Here is a 26503-nt window from a genome sequence, read left to right on the forward strand (position 1 = left end):
TGAGAGAGTTTCTAATTATAACCTTTTATTTCTATGTGGTGGAAATTGGCTTCAGTATGAAATAGTCCATGGCTTGAGATGTGATAATTATACTCGCTTGGTCAGTATATAGTGGAGACTGGCATGGAAGACGGGGAGAGGGAATGACATGTTCTGAACATAAGTGGCACTAAAGCCAAGAACAGTGCAAGCGCACAAGAAATGCTTCAGTTAAAGGAGCTCAGGTGACTACTGGAGCACTTGATTTACTTCAAAATATTGAATATAGGCGCTCCAGTACTGTCTGTGGGGTTTCTCATTCAGAAGTGGTCCATATAGCTTTTATTTCTTTGTTCTTCTGAGAGCACCGACCTCCTGGTGGACAGGGGGCTGAAGCGCGTGAGACCCCGTCAACACTGTTGGAGCTCAGTTGAGCTTCTCGCTAAGATGGCACTGGTCAGAGTAGGTTCAAACACAACAGCTATAACTGTAGGAACCAGTTTTATTTTCTTTTTTTCTGTCACTGTTTGGCCACTTGCATGGTTGTTTATATTTCATTTTCTGCCCCACTTGGCCTTACAGTAGGTACTAGTAATAGTAGTATTCATGTTGAAGGGACAGGCAGCTCTATAGAGGAAGAGTGTGTTCCATATTAATCCGTTCTTTGTTCTTTCCCTCAGACCAACACTTGCAGGCCAAGTTTGCCTCTGCCAGAGAGTCAAGCATGGAAACCCCTCCCAACGCCACGCCACAACCCTTCAGACAGCCAGTGAGTTCACCATCGCCACAGTCTGTTCCTTTTGTTACCCCGTAGGGGCCAAGCCCGGGGTGCGGTCAGGCTTCATGAAACAATGAATGAGTAATGTTCTCTGTGTTAGCACCCATCAGGAAGGTGTCCTTGAGCAACGGACTGCTCCAACACCCCCAGTGGAGCCGCTCAATGTCACCAACACAGCAACTCGTTTAAATCTCCTTCCCTTATTATGAACAATCAGTGTTCTCCCCAATTCTTGAGAATTGGTTGAAATGCATTTGTTTTTAATCTATAATGTATTCTCTAGAATAAAGTCACACAATTATGTTTCTGGCTATGCTTTTGAGTAAATTATTGGTTTATTTAATTACTTCTGTTCTGACAATACTAATTACGATACACTGCTGATAGTGTACAACAGTATTTTGATCTTTATTCTCTTTTATTCTTTCTATTCTTTATTTCCCTTAACAATGCTTGTTCAATGCCTTTAAATGGCTTTAGATGGATATTAAGTCTATCTTATGCTAATGACTTTGAAATTGCTGTGTATGCTGTGTATCAAACGTGCAATATAAATAAACTTGCCTACTGCTTTACATACATCCTCCAGTGGTTGTAACGGCTGCAAAATGTGCTCTATTGTGCTCTTACAGACTGTTCCTTTCTCTTTGTTGAATTTCAAGAGTTTTCTCAATCGGAGATTGAAGAGCTCCATCAAGAGGGCTAAAAGTCAGCCAAAATTGGATCGGACTAGCAGCTTCCGGCAAATGATTTTACCTCGTTTCCGAAGTGCAGACCAGGAGAGGTGAGCTCCTTTTTGTTAATTGTCCAATTAGCGTGCATAGTCGCTGATTAAAAGCCATTATGGGGCCCCCTGTGATGCCATTTCCCCGGGCCGCGGTCATACCAAAGACTATAAAAATGGCCCAATGGCTCCCTGCGTGGCACTCAGTATCAAGGGTTGGATTGGGGGGTAAATCCCTGCGACACACTTAGCGTCATGTCCAGGGGGTGTACTTGTACATCAAGACTAGGGGATGTACTTGTATATCAAAGTGTGACGCCATTGTGGTGGTTTTAACCCATTCAATCCGGGAACACATCTCTGTCATTTTAGATTCCTTTGGCTATTCAAAAATAGCAGATATACAAGCTCATAGCGCGGCACCGAGTGCCACGCTATGAGCTTGTAGATCTGCTATTTTTGAATAGCCAAAGGAATCTAAAATGATGATCACATGCACACACAATTACGTAGCATTGCAGGTAGCGACATTCTTGTTCTCCTTAGCTTAATCAAATTTGATAGAAATATAATTCAAGACATAAGACAGGGTCTAATGTCATGGCTCACACGTGGATCTCGGATGTCTTGTGGCCAGCCTGTGACGTCAGTCGTCTACGACATACATGTATATATGCCGTATGACTCCAAATGTGGGCATGGTTTCAGCACAATCCGAAACGTGGCATGTGTATCGCTGTCCCGAGGGAGTGAGGTACCCAGTGTGAAAGTCGGTTGGATCAGTGGTTCTACAAAAATATCTATAAATCCAGAAATACCCATATTGGACAGTCCAATAGGATTGGAGACATAGGCTCTTATTGCACACATTTGGATGGGATTTATATCAACCGACTACGCTAGGATACACTTGACATATCGTTGCTGTCGGGCAGAAACCAGCTAACTCCATTTTGACGCTTTTGCATTTTTTCCCCCATAAATCAGTGCTATTGAACACCCTTTACGTCCGTGTGTTGGTAAAACAAATATTGAACCAATGAAAAGTATTAAAAAGCGCTTCTGACAAAACCAGCTAACTCCATTGGATCCTCAAACTTTCTGCTAAACCAGCTTACTCCACCAAAAGGCGGTGGAGTAAGCTGGTTTTGCTGACTCCAGGCTCCACCCCCTTTTGACCTCCAACCTCATTGTGAGCTTGGAGGTCCATTCAGCTGTTATTATCAATGATGAACAAAACCTCCTAACTCCACTTTTAGTTTTGTTGTTTTCGTTTCTTGAAAAATGAACATTTTGGAGTTAGCTGGTTTCTGCCCGACAGCAGAGATATACTGTAGGTCTTGATACTCCTATATGTCTAAATTATTGAGGCCTTTTATTCTGAAGCCCCCAAGGTCACATTGGGATTGGAGCTCCACAAACAGAGTAAAAGGTTCCGTGTTTATTCATCCATTTGTAACCGTGAGAGGATTGCAAGAGGACCAAATGGTTACGGGTCCATTTTGGTTATATGAACACCGAGGATTTTACTATGTAGTTTGGATACAGTCCAGTGACTGCACACATGGGAGACAAAGTGAGAAGGCAGAGTGGGAAAAAATAATAACGCTGACACAGATTTGGAAAAAAAACAAAACAAAGCACAACCCTAGCAGATGCATAACGGACATTTTCAGGCCAGGGTGTGGGTGCGCCACGAGATGTGATCTTAATACACATCTGACTTTCATGATCACATCGAAATGAGGGTGGCTGTAGTCTTACAGACCGGGCGCTACAGTAGCACTTTTATTTCTCATTCTCAGTCTCATGAATAAGGGATCTGATTTCTATGATCAAAATTATACTGAACTGAAAAGTGTGACCGCAGACTTACAGGGCATTGCAATATTAGATACAATATGGGACAGATAAAAACTAGAGTCTTTATATTAAACAAGCCTTAAAGAATTGATAAAAAGCTCCTCATGACACATTATCATCTGTAGGATACTGAAGATATACCAAAGAAATAAATGAATTGGCCCCTCCTCCATTATGTGACTCACTTGTTTAGTGAATTCTATTAAATCCTCAAGAATATCCTCTATTGTATGGTACCATTTATTAGCACTGCATTCAGGCGGTCAGCTTTCACTGTTAAAGCCCCAACTCAGTGGAACGCCTTACCTGACAACATGAAGACTTTTGGTAGCATCAGTACTAATTAAAACGAAACTTAAAAAGTCAGCCACTCAACGCTGTAACCATTGACTACATTTGATCTCATGGTCTTCTTCTCATGTATGCAAATAATGCATTTAATCACGCCTTTACATTTGTAATTTTAGCCGGCAGTGTGGGTGTGTGTAATGTGTAACTTTGTATTATGTGCAGTTATTTATTCCTCACAGCTATTGTGCTTTTTAATTGTTTCCTGCCAAAGTGACTGCAGATGGAAATAGGTATAAGCTAACTTTGGTGCAGTACATCAAATGGTAACATTTATGTTTAAGCCATTCAATCCGGGAACGCATCTCCGTCATTTTAGATGTCTTTGGCTAATTTTGAAAAATAGTGAAAATGTGTGCAAATCTTTGAATATATAATATTTTTTTAAGCAAACATTTGTAAAATATTTTGTTCCAGGGACCTCCAGAAGCAAAGATTTGAGTTAAAAATGTTCTTAAAAAATATATATGTATTCAAAGATGTGCACCAAATGTTCAAGATTTTTCAAAAATAGCAGATCTACAAGCTCGTAGCGCGGCACTTTGGCTATTTTTGAATAGCCAAAGAAATCTTAAAGTGACAGAGATGCGTTCCCGGTCTTAATGGCTTAATACAGTACATGGCCTCTTACCAAAAAAAAAGAGGAAAGTCCGGTCTCATTTGCATTTCGAGTATATGTAACAATTGCAGAGAATTGATCTTATATAAAGCTCTCCCTGTGTCTTCCCAGGACACGCCTGATGCAGAGCTTCAAAGAATCTCACTCCCATGAGTCCCTGCTCTCCCCCAGCAGTGCGGCAGAAGCTCTGGACCTCGTCCTGGACGAAGATGCCATAATCAAGCCCGTCCATTCCAGCATATTGGGACAGGAATACTGCTTTGAGGTTTTATATTTAAACATTTTCTTTCTGCCATTTATTCAGTGGTGGAAAAAGTACTCAAATGTTTTACTTTAGTAAAGAATGTAGAAATACTCTGTTATGTAAGTAAAAGTGCCAGTATTAAAAATGTACTTGAGTAAAAGTACAAAAGTATTGGTATCAAAATATACTTAAGTACTAAAAGTAAAAGTACTCATTATGCACAATGTCCCATTTCACAAGTTTCCAAATGTATAAAATCATTTGAAAATAGCAGATCTACAAGCTCACAATGTGTCGCATCGCGGCGCTTGTAGATCAGCTATTTTCAAATAGCCGAAATGTAAATAGGGCTGAAGTGGGTAATGTATGTTTTGTAATAATGATCAAAATCTACAAAGTAACTAGTAACTAAAGTTTTTTATAATAATTGTAGTGGAGTAAAAGTACAATATTTGCCTCTGAGATGTAGTGGAGTAGAAGTAAAAGTGTTAAAACATTTGAAATACTCCACTAAAGTTGCACTTAGTTACTTTACACCACTGCTTTTATTCTTTGTCTGTGTCTGACAACGTTATATATATATAGCCATGAATAATACAAACACCAATAGTTGTCAATCCATTATGTTGCACACACACACACACACTTCTCTCATATATTGTTCAAGGCTGGTTGGTGGAGGGCATTTTGCTCTGGCTGGGAATCGCAGAGCCGTGGCTGTCAGAGCTGTGGATGAGAGGAACAGGGTTGAGAAAAGGGCTGTAAGATTGGCAGCGCCTGTGAACTGCTGCCTTTCCCTATAGAGGTGCTGCCTCGCCTGTAGAACAGCATTTTTCCAACCTTTATCATTTCAAGGACCCCTGATAAGCATATAGGCCACGACTCCCGTTTAATACAGTTTTATCCCTGGGACCCCCAATCTAGTCTTTAATCCATTAAGAACGGGAAACACATTTGTGTCGTTTTTTGATTTCTTTGGGCTATTCAAAAATAGCAGATATACAAGCTCATAGCACGGCAGATCTGCTATTTTTTTTTTAATCGTAACAATGTGTGCAAATCTTTGAATATATATTTATTTATAATTTTTTTAAGCGAACATTTTTAACTCAAATCTTTGCTTCTAGGGCATTCTGCAAATGTCTTCTAAATCCTAACAGTTTAAAAAAAAAACATATGTTGCTATAATATCAGTGGTTCTCAAACTTTTTTCATGTCAAGGACCACCCAAGTATTTGGCCGCAAACAAAATATGTTGTTCCAGAGACCACCAGAAGCAAGGATTTGAGTTAAAAATTTATATATATATAAGATTTGCACATTATTTTCACGATTTCTTTTTCCAAAAATAGCAGATCTACAAGCTCATAGCCTAGGAGCTGCTATTTTTGGATAGCCCAAATACATCTTAAAATGACACAGATGCGCTCCCGGTCTTAATGGGTTAAAATGCTTTACGGGTCCATTTGGGACATCTGGGGAGTTATAGACCCGTAAGTCTCCAATTAGCTCCTAAACGAGAGAGCCAGTGCTCTAGAGCACTTGGAGATGCAGGCCCGTATAACTCCTTTTTTGAGTTTTCTTTCTACTTGAATAATAAAACACACCACCATAACAAACTGAACAAATCCAGCCTGAGGGATCATCTCCAGACTTGTCTGTCCAATGCAAAGGGTTAGAGGTGAACCGCGCTCCAAGTCCATGCAACCACCTCCGCCAGCGTTCCGCTCTCACCTACAAACACAAGTCATTTAGTCTGCCCCCCTCTTTCATAGGCTCTAGGAACAGCCATATTGGAAAGAAATGGGACCTCTTCTTACTTCCTTCACAGGTGTTACCAATGATACTAATTAAGGCTGTTCCATTCTAGTCAAACAGAGTCAGGGTGCTGATATTGTGTGTGTTGGATCACTGGAAACCCTCTGTTACACCAGTGGTCCTTGAAATTAAAAGGTGTGAGAACCACTGTGCTACACGAAATGGAACAGAGCTTTCATTAGTATCATTGGTAAAACCTGTGAAGGAAGTAAGGAAGAGGCCCAATTTCTTTCCAACATGGCTGCTGTGCATAGAGCCTATCAAGCTCTGTTATTCATATTGCCTATCGTACTTTTTCCTATTGACTTTTATTTAGGTTTGCAAGCAATCACAGTGGAATATGTAGTAAGGTGTGCGTGTGCGTGAGTGTGTGGGTCCTTGTTATTGTGACCAGAAGGTAAAGCAGAATCATTATATGAAGTTGCCTCTCATTACAAATTCTGCATAGGATCTGTATTCACATTCTTAATTACAGCTTTGCCCCGAAGGGTGTACCTTCTGGAAGAGCAGGGTACATACACATCCTGAGTGTTAATTTAACTCTGAGAGTGATATAATAGACCCGACCCTTACAGGTCAATTGTAACACACTGAGTTCAATTTACTCACCAGATTTCACAGATTTCACAGATTTCAGTGTACTGTACATGCACCCGGGAGCTGCCAGTGGTGGAAAAAAATATTATCTTTTCTTAAGTAAAAGTATCAATACTGCAATGTAGTAACAGTCCGGTAATCAAAATTTACTTGAGTATAAGTACAAAAGTATTGACATCAAAATATACTTAAAGTGCCAAAAGTAAAAGTACTCATTATGCTGACTGTTTCACGAGGTATCATTTGTATAAACTGTATTAACATCTTTTGAAAATGGCAGATCTCACAATGAGTCGCAAAACGCTATGAGCTTGTAGATCGGCTATTTTCAAACAGACAAAGTTTAATTAGGGCTGAAAGGGTTAATGTATGTTTTGTAATAATAATTCAAATCTAGTAACTCAAGTTTTCGAATAATTGTAGTGGAGTAAAAAGTACAATATTTGCCTCTGAGATGTAGTGGAGTAGAAGTAAAAGTATTGCAAATTGGAAATTCTCCAGTACAGTAAAAGTACCTCAAAATTGTACTTAAGTACAGTACTTGAGTAAATGTACTCAAGTGGACACTCTGGGAGTTATAGACCCGCAAGGCTCCATTAGCTCCTAACGATCAATCATTTAGCTGTAGATCATCTCAGAACCACCACTGGGCGCTGCCTTGCATTACCATAGCATTTGACTCATGGTAATTACGCAGCTCCACTGTAGCAGTTGGGAATTGAGTGCCTTGCTCAAAGGGGATCTATGCAGTAGTCACAGAGTTTTTAGAGTGTTTATCATACCCCTCCACACACACTTGCATTTTGTTTGCATTAAAAATAAATACCTTTACGGATATATGTTCCTCAAATTCTGTGCACTTTTTTAAAGGGTCTACACCATGAAAATCACTTTTTTCTTGGTTTTTTGTATTTTTTGGGGTCCCCAGTGTCTCTTACACCCCAAAAAATGTTTTTTTTTAAATTCAGTCATTCCTTCTCATTTCATGGATTTCCAGAATGGGCGTGTCTGAACAGGCGATCTCAGAATGGAAATGTTTATGATGTCATAAACATTGATGATGGCAAACCCAATGTTAAATGAAAAGTGCCCGAATTGCTCCGAAACTTTTTCTACCCCCCCTAAGTGGGGGTCTACGAACAAATACTTCGGGCTCGGATTTTGGCTCCGCCCCCCGGAAGTGGGTGAAACAGGCACCTCAAACACTTGGTGGAATTGTTCAAAAATGTTCAAAGTGTTTTTTTTTCGATTTTGTATTTTTCTTAGATGCTTCTTTTTATGCAGATTTTTTCCTTTTTTTTTTTTTTTTTTAATGTTTTTTTAAAATATTTCTTTTTATTAACAGACAGAATTGCTCAGTAGCCCCCCCCTGCACAAGAGGACGTTTTGGTATTGCAGCTGAAAGTGCTGTATAAGCCAGAGACAATTGACTTGGGATGAGTATATCTGAGTGATGATTTAGGCTCAAACCTTTTGAAAAAGGTTTGAGGGACATACACCATATGATATTAAATATCAAATATTTTTTTTAAATTCATGGTGTAGCTCCTTTAAGTGACTTGAGTAACGTTATACAGTATATCGTTGCTATTGGGCGGAAACCTTGAAAGTAGTCATCATTTTGTCACAAGCTCTTAATACTTTTCATCGCTTAAATATTTATAAAACCCTCAGACAGATTTACCCACTGTCAACCTTTTCAAAAAAGTTTGATCTTCAGGCTCACAACGTGTCAGAATACGTTTTTAGCTTATCGGCTATTTTTGCAACATTTGCGCAGCAACGACGACGTATACAGTATAACAATAATTTGTTTAAAAGAAATAATAATAATATGGACGTACAAGGTTTCTGCCTGACAGCGATAATATGCAGTGTTTGTTTTGTGTCTGCAGGTGACCACTAATTCAGGGACAAAATGCTTTGCGTGTCGTTCAGCTTCAGAGAGGGACAAATGGATTGAGAATTTGCAGCGAGCGGTGAAACCTAACAAGGTACAGTAAACCTTAAGTGGTTGAAAAGAGAGTATACGGGTGATCTAAAAACATCCGAATTAAGGCCAAACATTCTCTCATCTCAAGAGAGCAACCTATCAAAAAACTAAGTATTTAGTGGGGAAGTAAAACCATTTCTAATGACTTTCTTTTAGGATAACAGCAGAAGAGTGGAGAATGTGCTCAAACTGTGGATCATCGAAGCTCGGGACCTTCCGACGAAGAAACGTTACTATTGTGAGCTGTGTCTGGATGACATGCTGTATGCACGCACCACCAGTAAGCCCCGCACAGACACAGTGTTCTGGGGAGAGCACTTTGAGTTCAACAATTTGCCAACAATCCGTAGCCTTCGTTTGCACCTCTACAAAGAAACGGACAAAAAAAGACGCAAGGTAAATGAAGTCAATTCATTCATATAAGTATCACACTTAGTTTCCTTTTATCCAAACGCTCTTTTACTGTGCCATATTGCACAATATCTGTGCAAAAGTGTGCTTACTATACTGCACTGTAGTGAACTACGTTTTACTGTTGCATCAGGCACATTTAAAACATTCTTTTTTGTAAGATTTCAACTTTGCAACTTTGCATTGTGGTTGGCAGAGAGGCATTGTAATCAGCGACAACATCCGCTTTATTTACATTACAAAGCAGTTTTTTTGTTTCCATCTCATGAATATTAATAATGAAATTGTGGTGTAATTAATAGCAATAATACACACTAGAGAGTAATTTAGTCCCCCAGTCCTTTGGGGTATTTTTTTTGTCCCTGCACATTTGCTCACATTATGTGAAATGTGTCCTCTGCTTTACCCATCCTTACTATTCGCAGCAGTGACACACCGTTTGATATTGGCACTGGTGTGCGGTATCTGGCTCTCTGCCTTCGGTCTCATGCTTTGGACCACAGCACACCAGTGCCTACATCTTACAGCAGTGGTTCTCAACCAGTGGTCCGGGGACCGCCAGTGGTCCTTGAGGGGGTTCCAGGTGGTCCCCAGCTAGATGATGGAGAGTTGGTAACCCTGGTCCCTAATAGATCTTTATGAGAGTGTAAAATGAAACCATTTGGTTTCATTTTACACTCTCAAGAGTTAAATTATTGTTAAACATCTGCATTACTTTATTCAATAATTGTTATTTTGATCAAAGTTTGCCTGTTATCTCTCATATGATACCAACATCAATACAGCATGGAATTGTGGACAAAATGTTATCCAACGATAACCATCAAATGGTGGTTCGTGGCTCAAATGCCAAATACGTACATAATGGACCTTGATATGTAAAGCGTTGAAAACCACTATCTTACAGTATACTATAGCTCTCCTCATCGTCTATTATTGCCAGGGTTCGATTTATAAAAAAAACGAAAAAAAACAAACTGGTGGGGTACATTTTATTAACCACTTAAGTCCTATATACTTCTCGTAGGTAGGGAAAATAGCTGATCTACAAGCTCACAACACGTCGCGAGCAACATGTTGTGAGCTTGTAGATCAGCTATTTTAGCTTTTTGTGTTACTAAATTACAAGATACATTTACCGAAAATATTGATGCCAGGTGTTTATGCGTTAAACAAAAATGTTTAATCAAATAGTTCAATTGTGAAATATCAAATATATCAGACAGTGTACCTTTCCCAAAAAAAATTATTCATGTATTTCAATCTGTCCAGAAGCAGGGATATAACATGTCCCTACCGGCGAGAAAAAATAATGATCAGAGCAATTATTAGCATAATTGCTAATGTAAATAGTTAATTCATCTATTTTATTGTGATTTTCCCAATCAAGGAAAAGAGCACATACCTCGGCCTGGTGAGCATACCGATCTCCAGCATCACCGGCAGACAGTTTGTAGAGCAGTGGTATCCCGTCATACAGTCCAGCGTCTTGGCCAAAAGCGGCGGGGTCGGAAGTGGCAAAGTAATCAACGCCTCGCTCCGTGTCAAGTCCCGCTATCAGACAATGAACATCCTCCCAATGGAGCTGTACAAGGAGTTCGCGGAGTACACCACCAACAACTACCGAACACTGTGTGCCGTTCTGGAGCCACTGCTCAGCGTCAAAAGCAAAGAGGAGGTAGCGTTCGCCCTGGTGCACATCCTGCAAAGCACGGGGAAGACCAAGGTAAGGGGGTGGCACGGGTCAAAACATTGCTGATGGCCGCATTGTTGGTTTTGGTTCTGAGGGAGGACATTTGGCCAACCGTAACATGGTGTGAGAGCATGAAAGTGATATTGGAACGTTGTGATTTTTTTTCAACAAAGGAAGGCCATGTTGAAAAGTTTGAATTGAAATTAAATCTTTTTTGCGTTTGATTTTTTTTTCCTTCTTTATTTTATTAATTTTCCTCTCTTTTCCAATTGGTGCACCTGGCGCCCCAGCTTCCACTTTGAAAACCTGTGGCTTAGAAGAGAAAGCTTTTTATCCATAATTCTTGTTGCAAACAACTAATCCTGCACGCTGTCTAACTTGCAATGATATATGTATTGCCGCATTTCAGTACTGGACCTTCGTCAGGCAAATCAACCCAGAAACATTGCAATATACCATACTGTCATATCACTGTGCAGGATGTTTGGTTTGCAAGCTGTGATCCATTTGTCCTTCTCCTACGCACCAGTCTCAAGAAATAGATGAAGTGTTATTCTGATCCAACATTAGTGCACCAAAAATTCTATTTCATGTCAGAGAAAGTAAGAGAAAGAGAAAATCATACTATGTTAAGAGACTATCCTATATACACAGTTCTAAGTGATGGTGATGGTGAAATTGAGAGATATGGGACAAAACAAGTATCAGTGTTTAACCTTTAATATGGGTTGAATGTCCATGTTGTGAATGTCCTATATCCCATTATAGCATATTGTAATAATCGGTGGGATTCTTATCTGAAGAAGAAATAATTACTTTCTATAGGAACACCGTTAAATTCTTTATGCTGCAAGTGCTCCTTGTAAACGGCCCTCTCGCTCGTAGTGTCAGCCAAAAACACGCATGCAAAATAAATGGTAAATAAAAAAACGAAATTACATTAATAATTCATAAATTCCCCCCAATGTATTCCCATAGCGAATAATAACACAATAAAACAACGATTGCCATTGGGATAATATAATATATATTTGCCACACAGCTTGATAAATCACAGGTTATGATATTTCTATCCAAGACATTCACTTGGGTCAAGCTGTATACCATGAAATTATGATGAGTCTGAATCTGTCCAAGACCTGCACTGACCCTCATTCACCTTTGTGACTCTCTACATTAATTTTGACTGTTTTTTTGTGTGTGTGTGTGTGTGTGTGTGTGTGACTTTTTTGTGACTGATATCTTTTCAGGAGTTCCTGTCTGATATGGCAATGAGTGAGGTTGACCGATTCATGGACCGGGAGCATATGATCTTTCGGGAGAACACCCTTGCAACTAAGGCTGTCGAAGAGTACCTCAAACTGATAGGTCACAGATACCTCAAGGATGCCGTAGGTAAAACATAACACTGTGTTTTGTAGTGTAATTCACTGCAGATGTCTAATCTGTCACCATGGACAAAACGGCAGCAAGCTAGTCTAGGAGTGGAAGATTGGGGAATGGGCGGTGCTTACCTACTGTCTGTTGTTCAGCCTTCAGGTCACAGAGTCCTGTAAGGCAGTGCTTCTCAAACCTTTTCATGTCAAGGACCCCCAAATTGACACATATTAGCCCACAGAACCCCATTTGAAAAGATATGCGAGGGGCCCCCATACGAGAAGATTTTTAAAAGATTTTTTAAAGCTATTGCAGTGATTCTCAACCATTTATTTATTTAACCCATTAAGACCTGGAACTGTGTCATTTTTAGATTTCAGCTAAAAATCATTATTTTACACTTTGGGCTATTCAAAAATAGCAGATATACAAGCTCATAGCGCGGCACCGAGTGCCGCGCTACGAGCTTGTATATCTGCTATTTTTGAAAAATCGTGAAAATGTGTCCAAATCTTTGAATATATATATTTTTAAAGCAAATGTTTTTAACTCAAATCTTTGCTTCTGGGGGTCCCTGGAACAAAATATTTTGATCGGGGTCCGCGGCCAAATACATATAATTTTGGGGGTCCTTGACATGAACAAGATTCAGCACCACTGATATAGAAACATACGTTTTTCAGAAAACTGTTGAGATTTAGGAGACATGTAGAATCGGCTTCAGGTCTCAATGGGTTAATTATTTCAAGAACCCCCAATTTGATATGCAATTAGGCCATGGACCTTTCACTTTGAGAACCACTGCCGCAAGGGTTTCAGAGAGACCACATGTAGTCTGTCTGTCTTCTATCCTACAGGGAAACTATCCTACAGGGAGAAAGGTTTCCCTGTAGGATTATTACCCGTAGCAGTTACAGAAGCGGTTTTGCATCTTAATTGCATGAAAGCAACAGTACAAATCTCAATAATGATGACGTGTTCATCTTATAGGGGATTTCATTCGAGCCTTATATGAGTCTGAGGAGAATTGTGAGGTGGACCCCATGCGTGTCCCCCCCTCAGTCCTTGCGGATCATCAAGCCAATCTTCGCATGTGTTGTGAGCTGGCACTCTGCAAGGTCATCAACTCTCTGTGGTCAGTATTATGATGACAGTCATACAGCAAACTGTGCATTTGTTTTGTGGTAAAACCTGGGGTATTCACCATAGATGTGGTCTCAAACAATCAGGCTAATCTTTGAAAAGTTCTTCACAATTGGATACAAGTGCAATCTTCCCTGTTCAAAACATCAGATTTTATAGACGTAATTTGGCAATACATCGGTTTATGTAAGCTTATTTTGTTGATTCATCTTGTAAACAATGTAAGTTAAGCCAATATTAGCATATGTATCTACTCAGTACATCAACTGTCACACATTTTAATGTCCTCATGTCACTGCATTTCTGCGGGCCATGTATGAACTAGTTGTAGGGTGAAGTTGCCTTTAGGGTACGACTTGGAGGATTGTCAGCCTGCCAGGCTGGGCAAGCACAACCCTCCAGCCCAACCAACCAGATCACTAGCCACCAAGAATCGTGCCGCCTCGGATAGCAACCCCAAGTCAATTTCAGCTCAATTTATTTATACAGCGACAACTGTAAATTGTAAATATGTAAAATAATGCTCTACTACCACTTTGTCAAGCTCACAAGTATTTAGAGAGAGCCAACACTCCCCCTCATGAGCAAACACTTGGCCACGGCCCCAAGGTCAAGAAAATACTCCTCTTTAACAGGAGGCAAACTCGAACAGAATCTGGCGGCTTTCTGCCGAGAGAGAGAGAGAGAGAGAGAGAGAGAGAGAGAGAGAGAGAGAGAGAGAGAGAGAGAGAGAGAGAGAGAGAGAGAGAGAGAGAGAGAGAGAGAGAGAGAGAGAGAGAGAGAGAGAGAGAGAGAGAGAGAGAGAGAGAGAGAGAGAGAGAGAGAGAGAGAGAGAGAGAGAGAGAGAGAGAGAGAGAGAGAGAGAGAGAGAGAGAGAGAGAGAGAGAGAGAGAGAAAACTTACAGTAGTTTACATCACTTAAAAAAAAGGCAGGCATGCCAACAGATGCGTGCTTGAGCACTGTGAAGCGCTTAAGCCCACGTCTGAGTTGCATACCGATAGGGTGGGAATCATTTACAATTTATTTAGAAATTGTACACTAGCTTGTGCAGCCTGGCGGGCTGACCAGCCTCCAAGCTGATGTCTAAAGGCAACTTCACCCCGGAGCTAAGAATGACTCCATTTTGTGCTGAACATTTTTTCCACGATGATAAATAAAATGAAAGGCAATCTTTTTTTTTTCTCCAGCATATTTCCTCGGGAGTTAAAGGAAGTTTTTGCCTCATGGAGAGCCAGATGTGCTGAACGGGGGAGGGAAGACCTTGCCGACAGCCTCATCAGCTCTTCCCTCTTTCTTCGCTTTATGTGCCCCGCCATTATGTCCCCTTCCCTCTTCAACCTCACCCAGGAGTACCCTGCTGAACGTACCTCTCGCACACTCACACTTATAGCCAAGGTGATTCAGAACCTGGCGAGCTTCAGCAAGTGAGTCACTACCTTCTTTTCCCACCGTTATGGCAGCTAACATTCTAAATATATTCTACTGGGTTCATTTTTTACCTATGGTATGTTGGACTGAAATATTCTTGGAATTCAGTGACAGCTTACAATGTCAGCAAACTCACATTTCACAGACTGCTACTGCGTCATAGACGGAGGGTTTTCTTTTCAACTGCCATGGCCTAATGCTTAACTTTTACCATGACAAATAAATATGTTGTCAGGTCCAAAGTGAATAGCACTACTAGTTTGTTGCCTAATGTTTGCAAACAAATATTTGGAATGGAAATACAACTTAAAATAATGAAATATGTATTTACTTAAATGCTTTTGGCACCCCGAGAAGTACAGACAAGGTGTACTTTGGCTATTAAAAAATAGCAGATATACAAGCTCATAGCGCGGCACCGAGTGCCGCGCTATGAGCTTGTAGATCTGCTATTTTAGAAGAATTGTGAAAATGTGTGCAAATATTTACTTTTAAAGCGAACATTTTTTTACTAAAATCTTTGCTTCTGGGGGGTCCCTGGAACAACATATTTTGAGATGGGTTACGCGGCCAAATACATATAATTTTGGGGGTCCTTGACATGAAACAGTTTGAGAACCACTGATTATAGCAACATAAGTTTTTTCTAAAAAGAAATTGTAGAATTTGAGTTACAAAGGTTCGCTTAATAAATAATATATTCAAAGATTTCCATGAAATGTTCATGATTTTTCAAAAATAGCAGATCTACACGCTCATAGCGCTGCACTCGGTGCCGCGCTATCAGCTTGTATATCTGCTGTTTTTGAATAGCCAAAGTATAAGATAATGGTTAAAGTGGTTAACATCTATAATGACAGATGCTGTCCCGGTCTTAATGGGTTAAATGCTTTTGGCACCCCGAGAAGTACAGACAAGGTGCAAAAATGGCACTTAATGTACAGTAAGTCAACAGGTACTGACACCGTCCTATTAACCATTATAGTAAATGTAATGTTTCTAGGCATGTTAATAGAGTTCACAACCACCACAACAAATGTAGAACTGGAGAGACTGCACTCAGTATACAGTGCATATTTTACCTCCTCCAACAATATGCAGTTGTCAAGATACCATTTCCAACTGAGATATGATAGACCGGTATGACTCATTTTGTATTTTTGTATGATATGATAAGCTGGAAGCCTTTACTGAGTAGATATGAAATGCATACGTTCTGTTTTTAAACATTTACAGAAAGACGGTTCTTAAGTAACTATTGACGGAGAGCAGATTGGATTAGTTATTAATAGAGTGTACTGTATACGTGTATTCTACATACATTATGGCTTGTTTTGAATGACAAATGGCTGACATTTCATTTATATGAAAAGAGAGAAGGGATGCCAATGTATAAATAAACAATATGCATTAATACTGTAGCCTCAAATAAGCTACATTTATTGTTTGACTAGATTTTCAAACACGATAATAATCGCTGCATACAGTACAGAGTAGACCACTTCATCACACAAGTTAATTTATATATAAAATGAACAGTGAACACCCCTGAATATCAGCTGCATATGTTTTTTTTTTTGTGTTTATTGCTCCTAGAGGCTATTCTCATCATCATGTTAAAATAAAACTATTGTGCTTCGGCAGTGCTATTTTTCAAAGTTTGTTTCACTTGACCTTTTAAAGAAGGCAAGCGATCTCCAGTTGAAAGCCGACCATATTTATTGTGCATCATGAAAAGATTATGACTCTTTAACTCGGCTGCCCATGTTATGTTAACCCATTAAGACCTGGAACGCATCTGTGTCACTTTAGATTTATTTGGCTATTCAAAAATAGCAGATATGAGCTTGTAGATCTGCTATTTTTGAAAAATCGTGATTCTTTTTTTTTTTTTTCTCAAAAAACTGTTAGGATTTAGATTTGTTTTTTAGAATCGCCTCAGGTCTTAATTAAACGACTCCTAATCCCACACACTGAAATTTTAAAAATAATATTTATTTCCTCTCCTTATTTCCATGACTTAACACTGTCTATGTGTCATTTATATTCTAAAACCTGTAGATTTGGACCTAAGGAGGAATACCTATATTTCATGAATGAGTTCCTGGAGATGGAGTGGGGCTCCATGCAGCAGTTCCTCTATGAGATTTCCAACATGGAGACGGGGGGCAACGCGGGCGGGTTCGAGGGCTACATTGATCTGGGCAGAGAGTTGTCCATGCTCCACAGCTTGCTCTGGGAAGTCATGGGCCAGCTCAGCAAGGTAGGTGAAATTCTCTAATAGAAGGCAGATTATTTGTTAGATGGTTTTAGAGCCTTGCATTGGAAATGGGGTCACACGGGACCAGCGGTGGAAAAAGTACTCACATTTCTACTTAAGTAAAAGTTTCAATATGGTGTTCAAAATGTTACTTGATTAAAAGTACAAAAGTATTGGCATCAAAATATACTTAAAGTACCGAAAGTAAAAGTACTGAAATGTTTGAAAATAGCAGATCTACAAGCTCACAACGCGTCGCGGCGCGTTGTGAGCTTGTAGATCTGCCATTTTCAAATAGCCTAGGTATAAAACAGGGCTAAAGTGGTTAATGTGTGTTTTATAATATAGTGATTTATATCTGCAAAGTAACTAGTAACTAAAGTTTTCAAATAATTATAGTGGACTGTAAAAGTACAATATTTTTCCTCTGAAATGTAGTGGAGTAGAAGTAAAAGTATAGAAAATTGGAAATACTCCAGTAATGTAAAAATACCTCAAAATTGAACTTAAGTACAGTACTTGAGTAAATGTACTTAGTTACTTTACACCACTGCACGGGACCCAACGTAAATCTCGCCGAAGCGGCGTTTAATTTTTTTTTTATAAATAGTTGCAGACGGGAATGGGTGGTCAAAAACAACCCTGCAAAAAGAAAAAAGAAACCCTGCAGGGTTTTTCTTGTGGGCACCAACTACATCTGGAATAAAGCAGATGTTGCGCACCTGAAGCATGCAACTGTGTGGGTGGAGCACAGTTACAGCATGGACGAACGTCATTCTGAAACGTGCTTCAATAATTCAACCGAGGCTTACTGCTTGAACAGTAGGTTATTTATCAATTATTTATTAATAACCTACTCTCAAGCAGTAAGCTTAGCCCAGCCCACCGTGTCGCTGTCTGTGGTGCGGTAATGACCATCTCTCTGTCTCTCTCTCTCCGTTTGCAATGTTTTTGGGTCCCAGTGGAAATATAGCAGGATTATGCAGGACTAGAGGGTAATATTGGAGGATTATGCACAGGTCTAAACTGTGCTTCTGCTGCAGGGAGGAGCGGGCCGGGTGGTCAGAAATTAATTGCAGGTGGTCAGAAATGATACCATTGTGGGCGCTGGTAGGAATGGTCAGAAATCAAACTGGATCGGGCGGGAGTGGGAAGAACCAGTCCCAACACAGGGCTCTACACATCATATAAACATTCTGCATATTATTTAGGAAAGATCATACAACCAGAATTTCTGGGTACTTCAATGTGACTTTATTAAAATGACAAGGTAAAGACAGGGATACAAACTCCAAATACACTGAGAATAAAAGTCCCTCTCAGCCACACTTTTTGACCAATGTATGCATGTACTGTAGTACTGTGGTTTGTTTGATAGGGACGGATACACATGCACATTAACACACAGAATTCACAACAATCCGATATTGTATGTTTACCGTAGTATTTGTAGCTCATGCTAATTTACAACACTTGTCCCAGCTCCCTAGGAGGGCTTTTGATATGATGGAAAGATACAAAGGCTAAATAACTCAGGATTAGAACTTGAACTATACTACATCACAATCATACTCATGACATTTGCACTTACTCGGATAAAAAATAACAACTTCTTTTTTTTTGACACTCCTCAAAAATTCAAACTCCAAAATTCAAGCTTAAGTTTGAGTTCAGTCGGTTCAGTTTGAGTTCAGTCAAAACAATATTTCAGAACATATACATATATATATACTGTAACATTTATGGTGGACTATGGTGGTCATTTTAAATGGGGACAGACTTAGCTGAATGGGTAGAGAAACCATCTGGGAATCAGAAGGCCCCTGGTTCACCCCCCGGCCCGGCCTATGTGTGTTCACATACAGTATGCGCAAATATACCATGAAAAGAAAATGTACCATAGATAAGATTATTATTATTATTATAAAGCAGCACTATGTGACTTTTTTTTAAATGAATACATTTCAATGTAGTCCTATTTGTATGGTAGAGTATGTTAATACAATATATAACGTATAATGTACAATTGGGGTGGTTGTATTTTGTCTCACTGCTCTTCTATTGAGACATTTATATGGTGTCAAAGGTCATGTCTCACCTGGACACAGGATCTGACACGAATTTTGACCTGATGGTCAAGATTCAATGTATCCCCCGAGCAAGCAGGCAGGCTCTATTGGTAAAAACTCAATGGTAAAAATGTCAGCACAGGAAACTGAGATCAAATCTGGGGTAGAAGAGGAAAGTTCCATAGTGCTGCTTTAATCATAAAATCTGATCTTGCAGTTGGTACACTAATGCATTGTCAAAAAAAAAAAAAAAAATCCCGTTAATAGCACTACTACTGCTGGAATAATTATAATTATAATTATTTTTAATAAAGGACTCACTTGCTCATTATCTTGTCAAACCTCCTTCAGGACGCAATTCTGAAACTTGGACCTCTGCCACGGCTACTGAACGATATCAGCGTAGCCCTAAGAAACCCTCAGCTCCACACGCCAGCCAATCACCAGCCAGAAAGACAGAAGGATCGATTCTTCTCCCGGCCATCTTTCAATCGCCTGATGTCTTCAGATTTCCAAAACCTTATGATGCGTGACTTAAACAGGTGATGGGATTTCTGCTCAATGCGGTGTGTTCGTTTGTTTAGCTTCTTTTATTGAGTTGCACAAATATCACCCTTGAAATGAAAATGAAAATTAAATGAAATCTTTTTTTTATTTTTATTGGTTGTGATATCCCCTTAGTATTTCTATTCTGGAATAGACGGCAGAAAAGAGTGCAGAGAGTATTTGGGAGCCGTAGGAAGAAGCTAATAACAGGATTCTATCTAAGCCCAGAAAGGCTACATTTGGTCCCAACAGAGAACATCGTGAAGCCTGAGTTATATTTAGTTGTGCCCCAGTGTCGCGCACTGAAATTAGCCGATCTACAAGCTCACAACGCATCGCGCGGTGACACATTGTGAGCTTGTGGATCGGCTATTTTTGGTGCCCGACACCAGCGCGCAACAACTACCGTACATATAAGTATAAATAGCCATTAACCATTGAATTCCTTGCAAGATTCTAGTGTGTGATTCTTTCGGTTCTGGTCCCACAGCTCTATAGACATCTCCCGCCTGCCCTCCCCCACAACCGGGGTATCTGCTGTGGAAGCCCTTTCGTCTCATCTCAACATGAGGCGCCAGCCGGAGCGAGACCTCCGCTCATCAAGGGAAGTGTTCTATGTCACCCGGCCGCCCTTGGCTCGATCCAGCCCTGCATACTGCACAAGCAGCTCAGACATCACTGAGCCTGACCCAAAGGTACTGTGCTTTGTCTAAATAGGCAATTTATCATTGTTCCCGCCGCGACCCTGTCTGAGCATCTCATGACCCAGTTTTGGTGCCAAACACCAGACAAAGCTGTAAATGTTTTTATATGGTTTATTATTATTATTATAATTATCATAATTATTATTTGCATTATGATTTTTATCATTATTATTATTATTTTTTTTTTAATGTTAAAGTTATCTAACCCATTTTTTGTTTCTTCTTCTTTAAATTTCAAAACAGAAACTCAAGACTGCACTGTTACAATAAATATGACCTTTCATCTTTCCCCCCAAGATCCACAGTGTTAACAAAAGTGTCTCCATGATGGACCTCCAGGACTCCCGGATGAACAGCATCTCCAACCTCAACTCGGTGGGAGACATGCTCACCTCCTCTCAGGCCTCCATCGCCGGCCTGGGCCACAGCTTCGGGAACCTGGTGGGACCGGGTCCGCTTCGTATGGGCGGGCATATGCCCGCGGGCACGGGGGGCTCCGCTCACCGGCTGAGCCAGATGGGACACATCGGAGGCCCCACCGAATCCCTCTCCCAACAGCAGCAGCAGGCGGCAGCGGCCATGCACTACCCTCTGTCCTTCCAGAACCCCCTGTTCCATCTGGCCGCGCAGAACTCCCCGGCTCAGGCTCAGCCCCCGCCTCATCCTCCTCCTCTCCTGCTCGCCCCGGAGCCTGAGAACGGCCACCACGACTACACGCAGGGCTTTGGCAACAGCGCCTTCTCCCGCAGCGAGGACCTGTCGGCGCTGCGCTCGCAGAGCAGCCTGGTGCAGCCCAGCATCGTCCACTCGCACAGCTACAGCGATGATTTCACCCGGCAGAATCAGAGCAACGATTACGCCTGGCGCCAGCTGTCACTGCAAGTGCAGGTAGGTGTATTTTTGTGCCCGCGGCATAAATTAGCCGTTTCACTTCATTAGCATTGTGTGATGGACAACCATCCGTGCGGTCGAACTAAACCCAGCAATATGCTGATTTTTTCCAAAAGCAGATATTACATTTTAATTTCTTTCCTCTTCAGTTTAACAGGTTATCTTCTCTCTTATGGTCCGATAATATAATATATATGAGTCGGGTGACAATAGTCGCATCTTTTCATAATGTCACAACACATACATTTTGTGTTCCCTAAAATCTTTAATGTTGTTTTTAAGGATAACTTGTAGCTAACGTTAGCAATACAGTACAACTTAATTCACACTAAATTAGAAAGGGGATGATGCAGCTACATCAAAGGTGTGCAGTTATCTGAAAATAATGCACACCCTCCTGCCATACAGAATCCATTTATTTTCAGTGGCCATGCAGTATAGACCCCTTAACAGATGACGTCACACTGATAAGAACCAGTATGCGCGCGCAGGCCGGCACCAAATGAAACCCATTCTGTCATGTCTCGCTAGGACGCGCCTCACTAGCCAACACACAAGAGGAGGTTGAATGAACTGAAACCAGCGCACCCCGAAACAATATGTTGGGAATTGATTGCATGAAACAATCACCTGTGCGTCCAGTCTCAATGTTGGTAAACAAATAATTGGTCTATTAAAATCATGAATCCACTCAGATAAAAGACCTATTTCACTAGGACTGAAAAGGGCTGTATATTATTTTCCTATTAAAGGTGCTCACCTTAAGGTCTAAACCCATACTGTACAGATGGATATGCTATGTGTAAATATGTAGATACATTTTTGTTTCTTGATTCTTTCTTCTTCCTCCTTGCTGCCCCCCCCCCCTACTATTTTTCTTTCTCTTGCTGGAAACTGCAAAAACGTTTTACATCTGTAAATCTGTGATGTGACTAAACCTAAATCCTATAAATCTACTTGGTGTCACAGGTTTGATAACAGTTCATGTATGCCAATAAGATGCATTCGTCCACTGGTGCAGGAATTTCCATTACTTTGACAGCCGCCTGGATACAGACTGACAGAGGATGTCGGTAGTACCCACAGTTTATCATGCATTGCATCTTATGCGAAATGCTCTACAGTGCATTCAGGTTTGAAGACATGATCACAGGGGATTTCATGATGCCAGTTTGATGTCAAAGTGGTGGAATTTGACTTGCTATAGATGAGGCAGGATGATTGTAATGTTATCACCAATGTGTTTGGCTTTACAGGGAGAGAAATGACAACTTCATTTGCTGTTTGCTCTCAAAAGATACAACATTCATTTAATTATCACTGTAGCTGTCCAAGCCTGGTTCCTTTTGTTCCCGTTACATTTTTGCACCCAGCGGCTACTGGCTTGCCCCCCCCCCTCCTCATTGCCTGAATGAAAATGTATTCAGTGACCAGATGGATTCTTTTTGGGCCAAGTCTGTCTACTGTAACTTGCTGATAATTTCTCTGTTGGTTCATTGTCACTTTCTCATCTTGTCTTCCCCCAGGAGTCTCTCCAGCAACAGCTTCTTATGGGCCTGACATCGCAGACGCCCACGGGCACGGGCACCCCCGCCTCCTTGGCCACGCCGCCTACGACCGTCCATCCCATCCGCCACACGTCCGTCGTCCCGCAACACCTCAAGTCACAGCGGTCCTTTAACACGCCCACAGCCACGCCCCCAAGGGCTCGCCCCCAGAGCAGGAACCTCCTCCTGGAATCTTCGGAAGCGAGCTTTGGCGGCGGCGGCGGCCAGGCGCTGCCGCGTCCACTGCAGCCTCAGCCATCGCTGCAGCCACAGCCGTCACTGCAACAACAGCCATCGCTGCAGCCACAACCATCACTGCAACAACAGCAACAACAGCAACAACATCAGCAGCAGCAGCAGCATCAGCAGCATCAGCAGCAGGAGGCTAAGGTTCGTATAGTTTTGCATTGGTCATGGTTTCTGCCAGGAGGTACGGCCCAAAAGGCCGTACGGTTCGCACACATTTATCTCTGGGGTCATGTGAGCAACATTCTGATTGGCTATGGCTGCCTTCCAAAGTTTGCGGGTTCATGGAAGTGGGTTTGCTAGTTTAGTTTGTATTTTTTTTGTGTTAGTTTTAGTTTTTTATTGTAATGTGGAGTAATCATAGTTGTACTGTGGAGTGATCATAGGTGGGAAAAACATTTGGAAACATTGCGGAAAAAAGCCAACCTCACAATGTGTGCGATGCGACAAAGACTAAAACTAAGGACATTTTCTCCATGTTCGTAGTTAGCTTTGTAAACACACAATATGGTTTCAGTTAACTTTATTTTTGTATAGTCTCATTTAAATTTTTATTTCAGTTAACTGAAACTTTTTTTTTTAACAATTTTAGTTTTCATTATTGTATTCGTTTTAGTTAACTCTAATAACCCTGCAGGAGCCACAGTCGTTGTCGCTGACAGAGAGCCCGGCTCCTGGACTTCCTTACCAGACAAGCTCTGCCAAGGAGAACCAGAACCAGGGTCCGCCCGCGGCGGCAGAGGAGTCCACTGACACACCCACCAAAAGCACCAAGAAGCCTCCGCAGTCACAGCTGCAGCCCCCACAGCCTCACCTGCTCAAACCAGTTGTCAACAAACAGGTGAATGTGATGAAGCCTAATTTATGCCTCAGCCGCACTGTTTCCCAAACAGTGGGTCGCAACCCATGTTGCACCGTTTCCCAAACAGTGGGTCGCAACCCATGTTCGGATCCCTTTTTTCCCCATTTCCTACGTTTACAAAAATATATATATTATTTCAAAAGATTTAAAAAAAATGTAACAATTTTTTTTTTACTTTTCATCAATTAAAAACAATTATAATATTTTTCTAAAGTATTTCATCAATAAAAAAGAATGATTAAATAATTTCCATAAAAAAATCATGTTTAAGAAGTAGTGAAAATAGCAGATCTACAAGCTCACAACGGGGCGCAAAGCGACACATTGTGAGCTTGTATATCTGCTATTTTCACTAGTTTGGGTCCTGGGCAAACGTCTAATATCTCTTTTGGGTCTTGAGCCAAAACGTTTTGGAACCACTGTGTTTATTCTCACTGACACATGAATTAGAGTAGACTTTACACAGGACCTTAAAGGGGAAGGTCCCTCCACTGTAAGGAACTGCGTTTAATAACATTCTAAATGGAAATAGTTAATGTGGAGAAAATTTTATGTAGGGCAGTAACTCCCAAATAAAATGTATCTGGAGTGCTGCAAAGTTTGAATGATTTATAGTGAGACGGGTACTGTCATTATGGAGTGCCTAATGAAAGATGTTGACATTTTGAATAGTCGTTTTGGGGGGCAGTTTCATCATGAAATTGCGACATCACCCCAAAATAATGATTATGTATTTTTATCTGGAGTGCTGCAAAGTTTGAATGATTCATAGTGAGACAGGCAATGTGGTAGCGGAGTGACTAATGAAATATGACGACAATTTGAATACTTTAAATTTTGTATTATTTTCATTAGGAAATTGCGATATCACAGGGAAAACTTTCTAACTTTGTCCTAATCATTAGCATGTCTCAATATATAAAGTCTACCCTAGTGGGTAGCTAGGAAGTGCTAACAACAAGCAAAGACATTATTATTGTTACAAGCTGCCTTTTTACTGGAAATACAACAAAAAAAAGCTAAATCTCAGGCATTGGTTAATTGCAAGAAGAAAATGAAATTGACACTGTTTTTGTATTTCAGGGTTCTCAGTCCAATTTAAGTACCCCGGCTATGAACGAACGGACGGTAGCTTGGGTCTCCAACATGCCACATCTTTCAGCTGACATTGAGAGTTTGCGGCCTGACCGCGAGGGGCAACTGAAAGAGTACTCCAAGAGCATGGATGAATCGCGGCTTGAAAGGGTCAGTGCTCACCCCACGAAATATTCATACTAGTATAAATCATGATGGTACATAATATAATATATTATATTATACAGATTGTAAGTAAGTCAACTTTATTTATAAAGCACCATTCAAAACTAGAGCAAAAGCATTGCATAAATATAGAATTAAAAAACAAAACAATAAAACCTACAGTATAAAAGCATTAAGAACTACACGTAAGGCAAAACAAACATATCAAACAAAGTGCTTAAGGAACAAGTGAGTTTTTAACAACATCTTAAAACAATCCAATGACTGTGCATTTTTTATAACGTATATACTGTGTATTTTTCTTTTTTTCTTTCTTTCTTTCTTTTTTTCTTATTTTTCTTTCTTTCTTTCTTTCTTTCTTTCTTTCTTTCTTTCTTTCTTTCTATCCTTCAGGCGAAAGAATATGAAGAAGAGATCTATTCCTTGAAGGAGAGGCTGAAGATGTCTCACCGCAAACTGGAGGAATATGAGCATAGGCTGTTTTCACAGGAACAGCAAACCACCAAGATCCTGCAGCAGTACCAGCATCGCCTGGACGACAGTGAACGTCGGCTGAAACACCAGCAGCTGGAGAAAGACAGTCAGATTAAAGGCATCATCAACAGGTGACATATTTAGCAGCTTTTTGAGAAGAACAAATGGAGAAAACATGTTTAGGGTATTGACAGCATTAAAGGGAAGTCTTTTGCACACCTAGAAAGGCGACAGGTGCTTAGGAGAAGTACAGACGAGGCCCCCGACGTACTGAAAGAAAAAACTCCCGCACGCTGTCTTCAAATGCAAGAGAAAGATTTAATGGGAATACAACAACTGGGACCAAAATTCAGCCCTGGCATTTTGGCCCAGACCGGCCCACCACAACCGACGCGCAGATAGCAGATACTCTACCGCCCCACTCCGTCGAGGCACATACAAACGCACGTTGTTAATACCACCACTTTTACTGAAAAGCATCCCAACCCAAACATTACAGTAACTAATAATTGGGCCGCGCAACCCGGAAATGAGCGTAATAGTCCTAAAACGGGAGCAAAAATGTAAAAAAAATAAAAATAAAATAAAGACTGGCCCAGCGGCCCACCGGGCATATGACCGGTATGCC

General features: G+C 40.7%; 1 protein-coding gene across 1 annotated transcript in view; it reads left to right on the plus strand.

Annotated features, from left to right (window-relative positions):
* Window positions 1-685: 685 nt before the first annotated feature.
* syngap1a (synaptic Ras GTPase activating protein 1a) overlaps window positions 686-26503 on the plus strand; it is a 33341-nt gene continuing 7523 nt past the window's right edge. The window contains exons 1-17 of the mRNA XM_080442101.1: window positions 686-748; window positions 1420-1541; window positions 4423-4576; window positions 8866-8964; window positions 9120-9359; window positions 10765-11100; window positions 12318-12462; window positions 13435-13579; window positions 14776-15012; window positions 17078-17279; window positions 19697-19887; window positions 20382-20586; window positions 20893-21483; window positions 23013-23423; window positions 23917-24120; window positions 25225-25386; window positions 25795-26006. Coding sequence (XP_080298227.1) covers window positions 704-748; window positions 1420-1541; window positions 4423-4576; window positions 8866-8964; window positions 9120-9359; window positions 10765-11100; window positions 12318-12462; window positions 13435-13579; window positions 14776-15012; window positions 17078-17279; window positions 19697-19887; window positions 20382-20586; window positions 20893-21483; window positions 23013-23423; window positions 23917-24120; window positions 25225-25386; window positions 25795-26006 — 3701 coding nt within the window. The 5' untranslated portion in view covers window positions 686-703. The remainder of the gene's footprint in view (window positions 749-1419; window positions 1542-4422; window positions 4577-8865; window positions 8965-9119; window positions 9360-10764; window positions 11101-12317; window positions 12463-13434; window positions 13580-14775; window positions 15013-17077; window positions 17280-19696; window positions 19888-20381; window positions 20587-20892; window positions 21484-23012; window positions 23424-23916; window positions 24121-25224; window positions 25387-25794; window positions 26007-26503) is intronic.

This window comes from Gymnoscopelus braueri, assembly GCF_963280865.1.
Source record: "Gymnoscopelus braueri genome assembly, chromosome: 11".
Classification (NCBI taxonomy): domain Eukaryota; kingdom Metazoa; phylum Chordata; class Actinopteri; order Myctophiformes; family Myctophidae; genus Gymnoscopelus; species Gymnoscopelus braueri.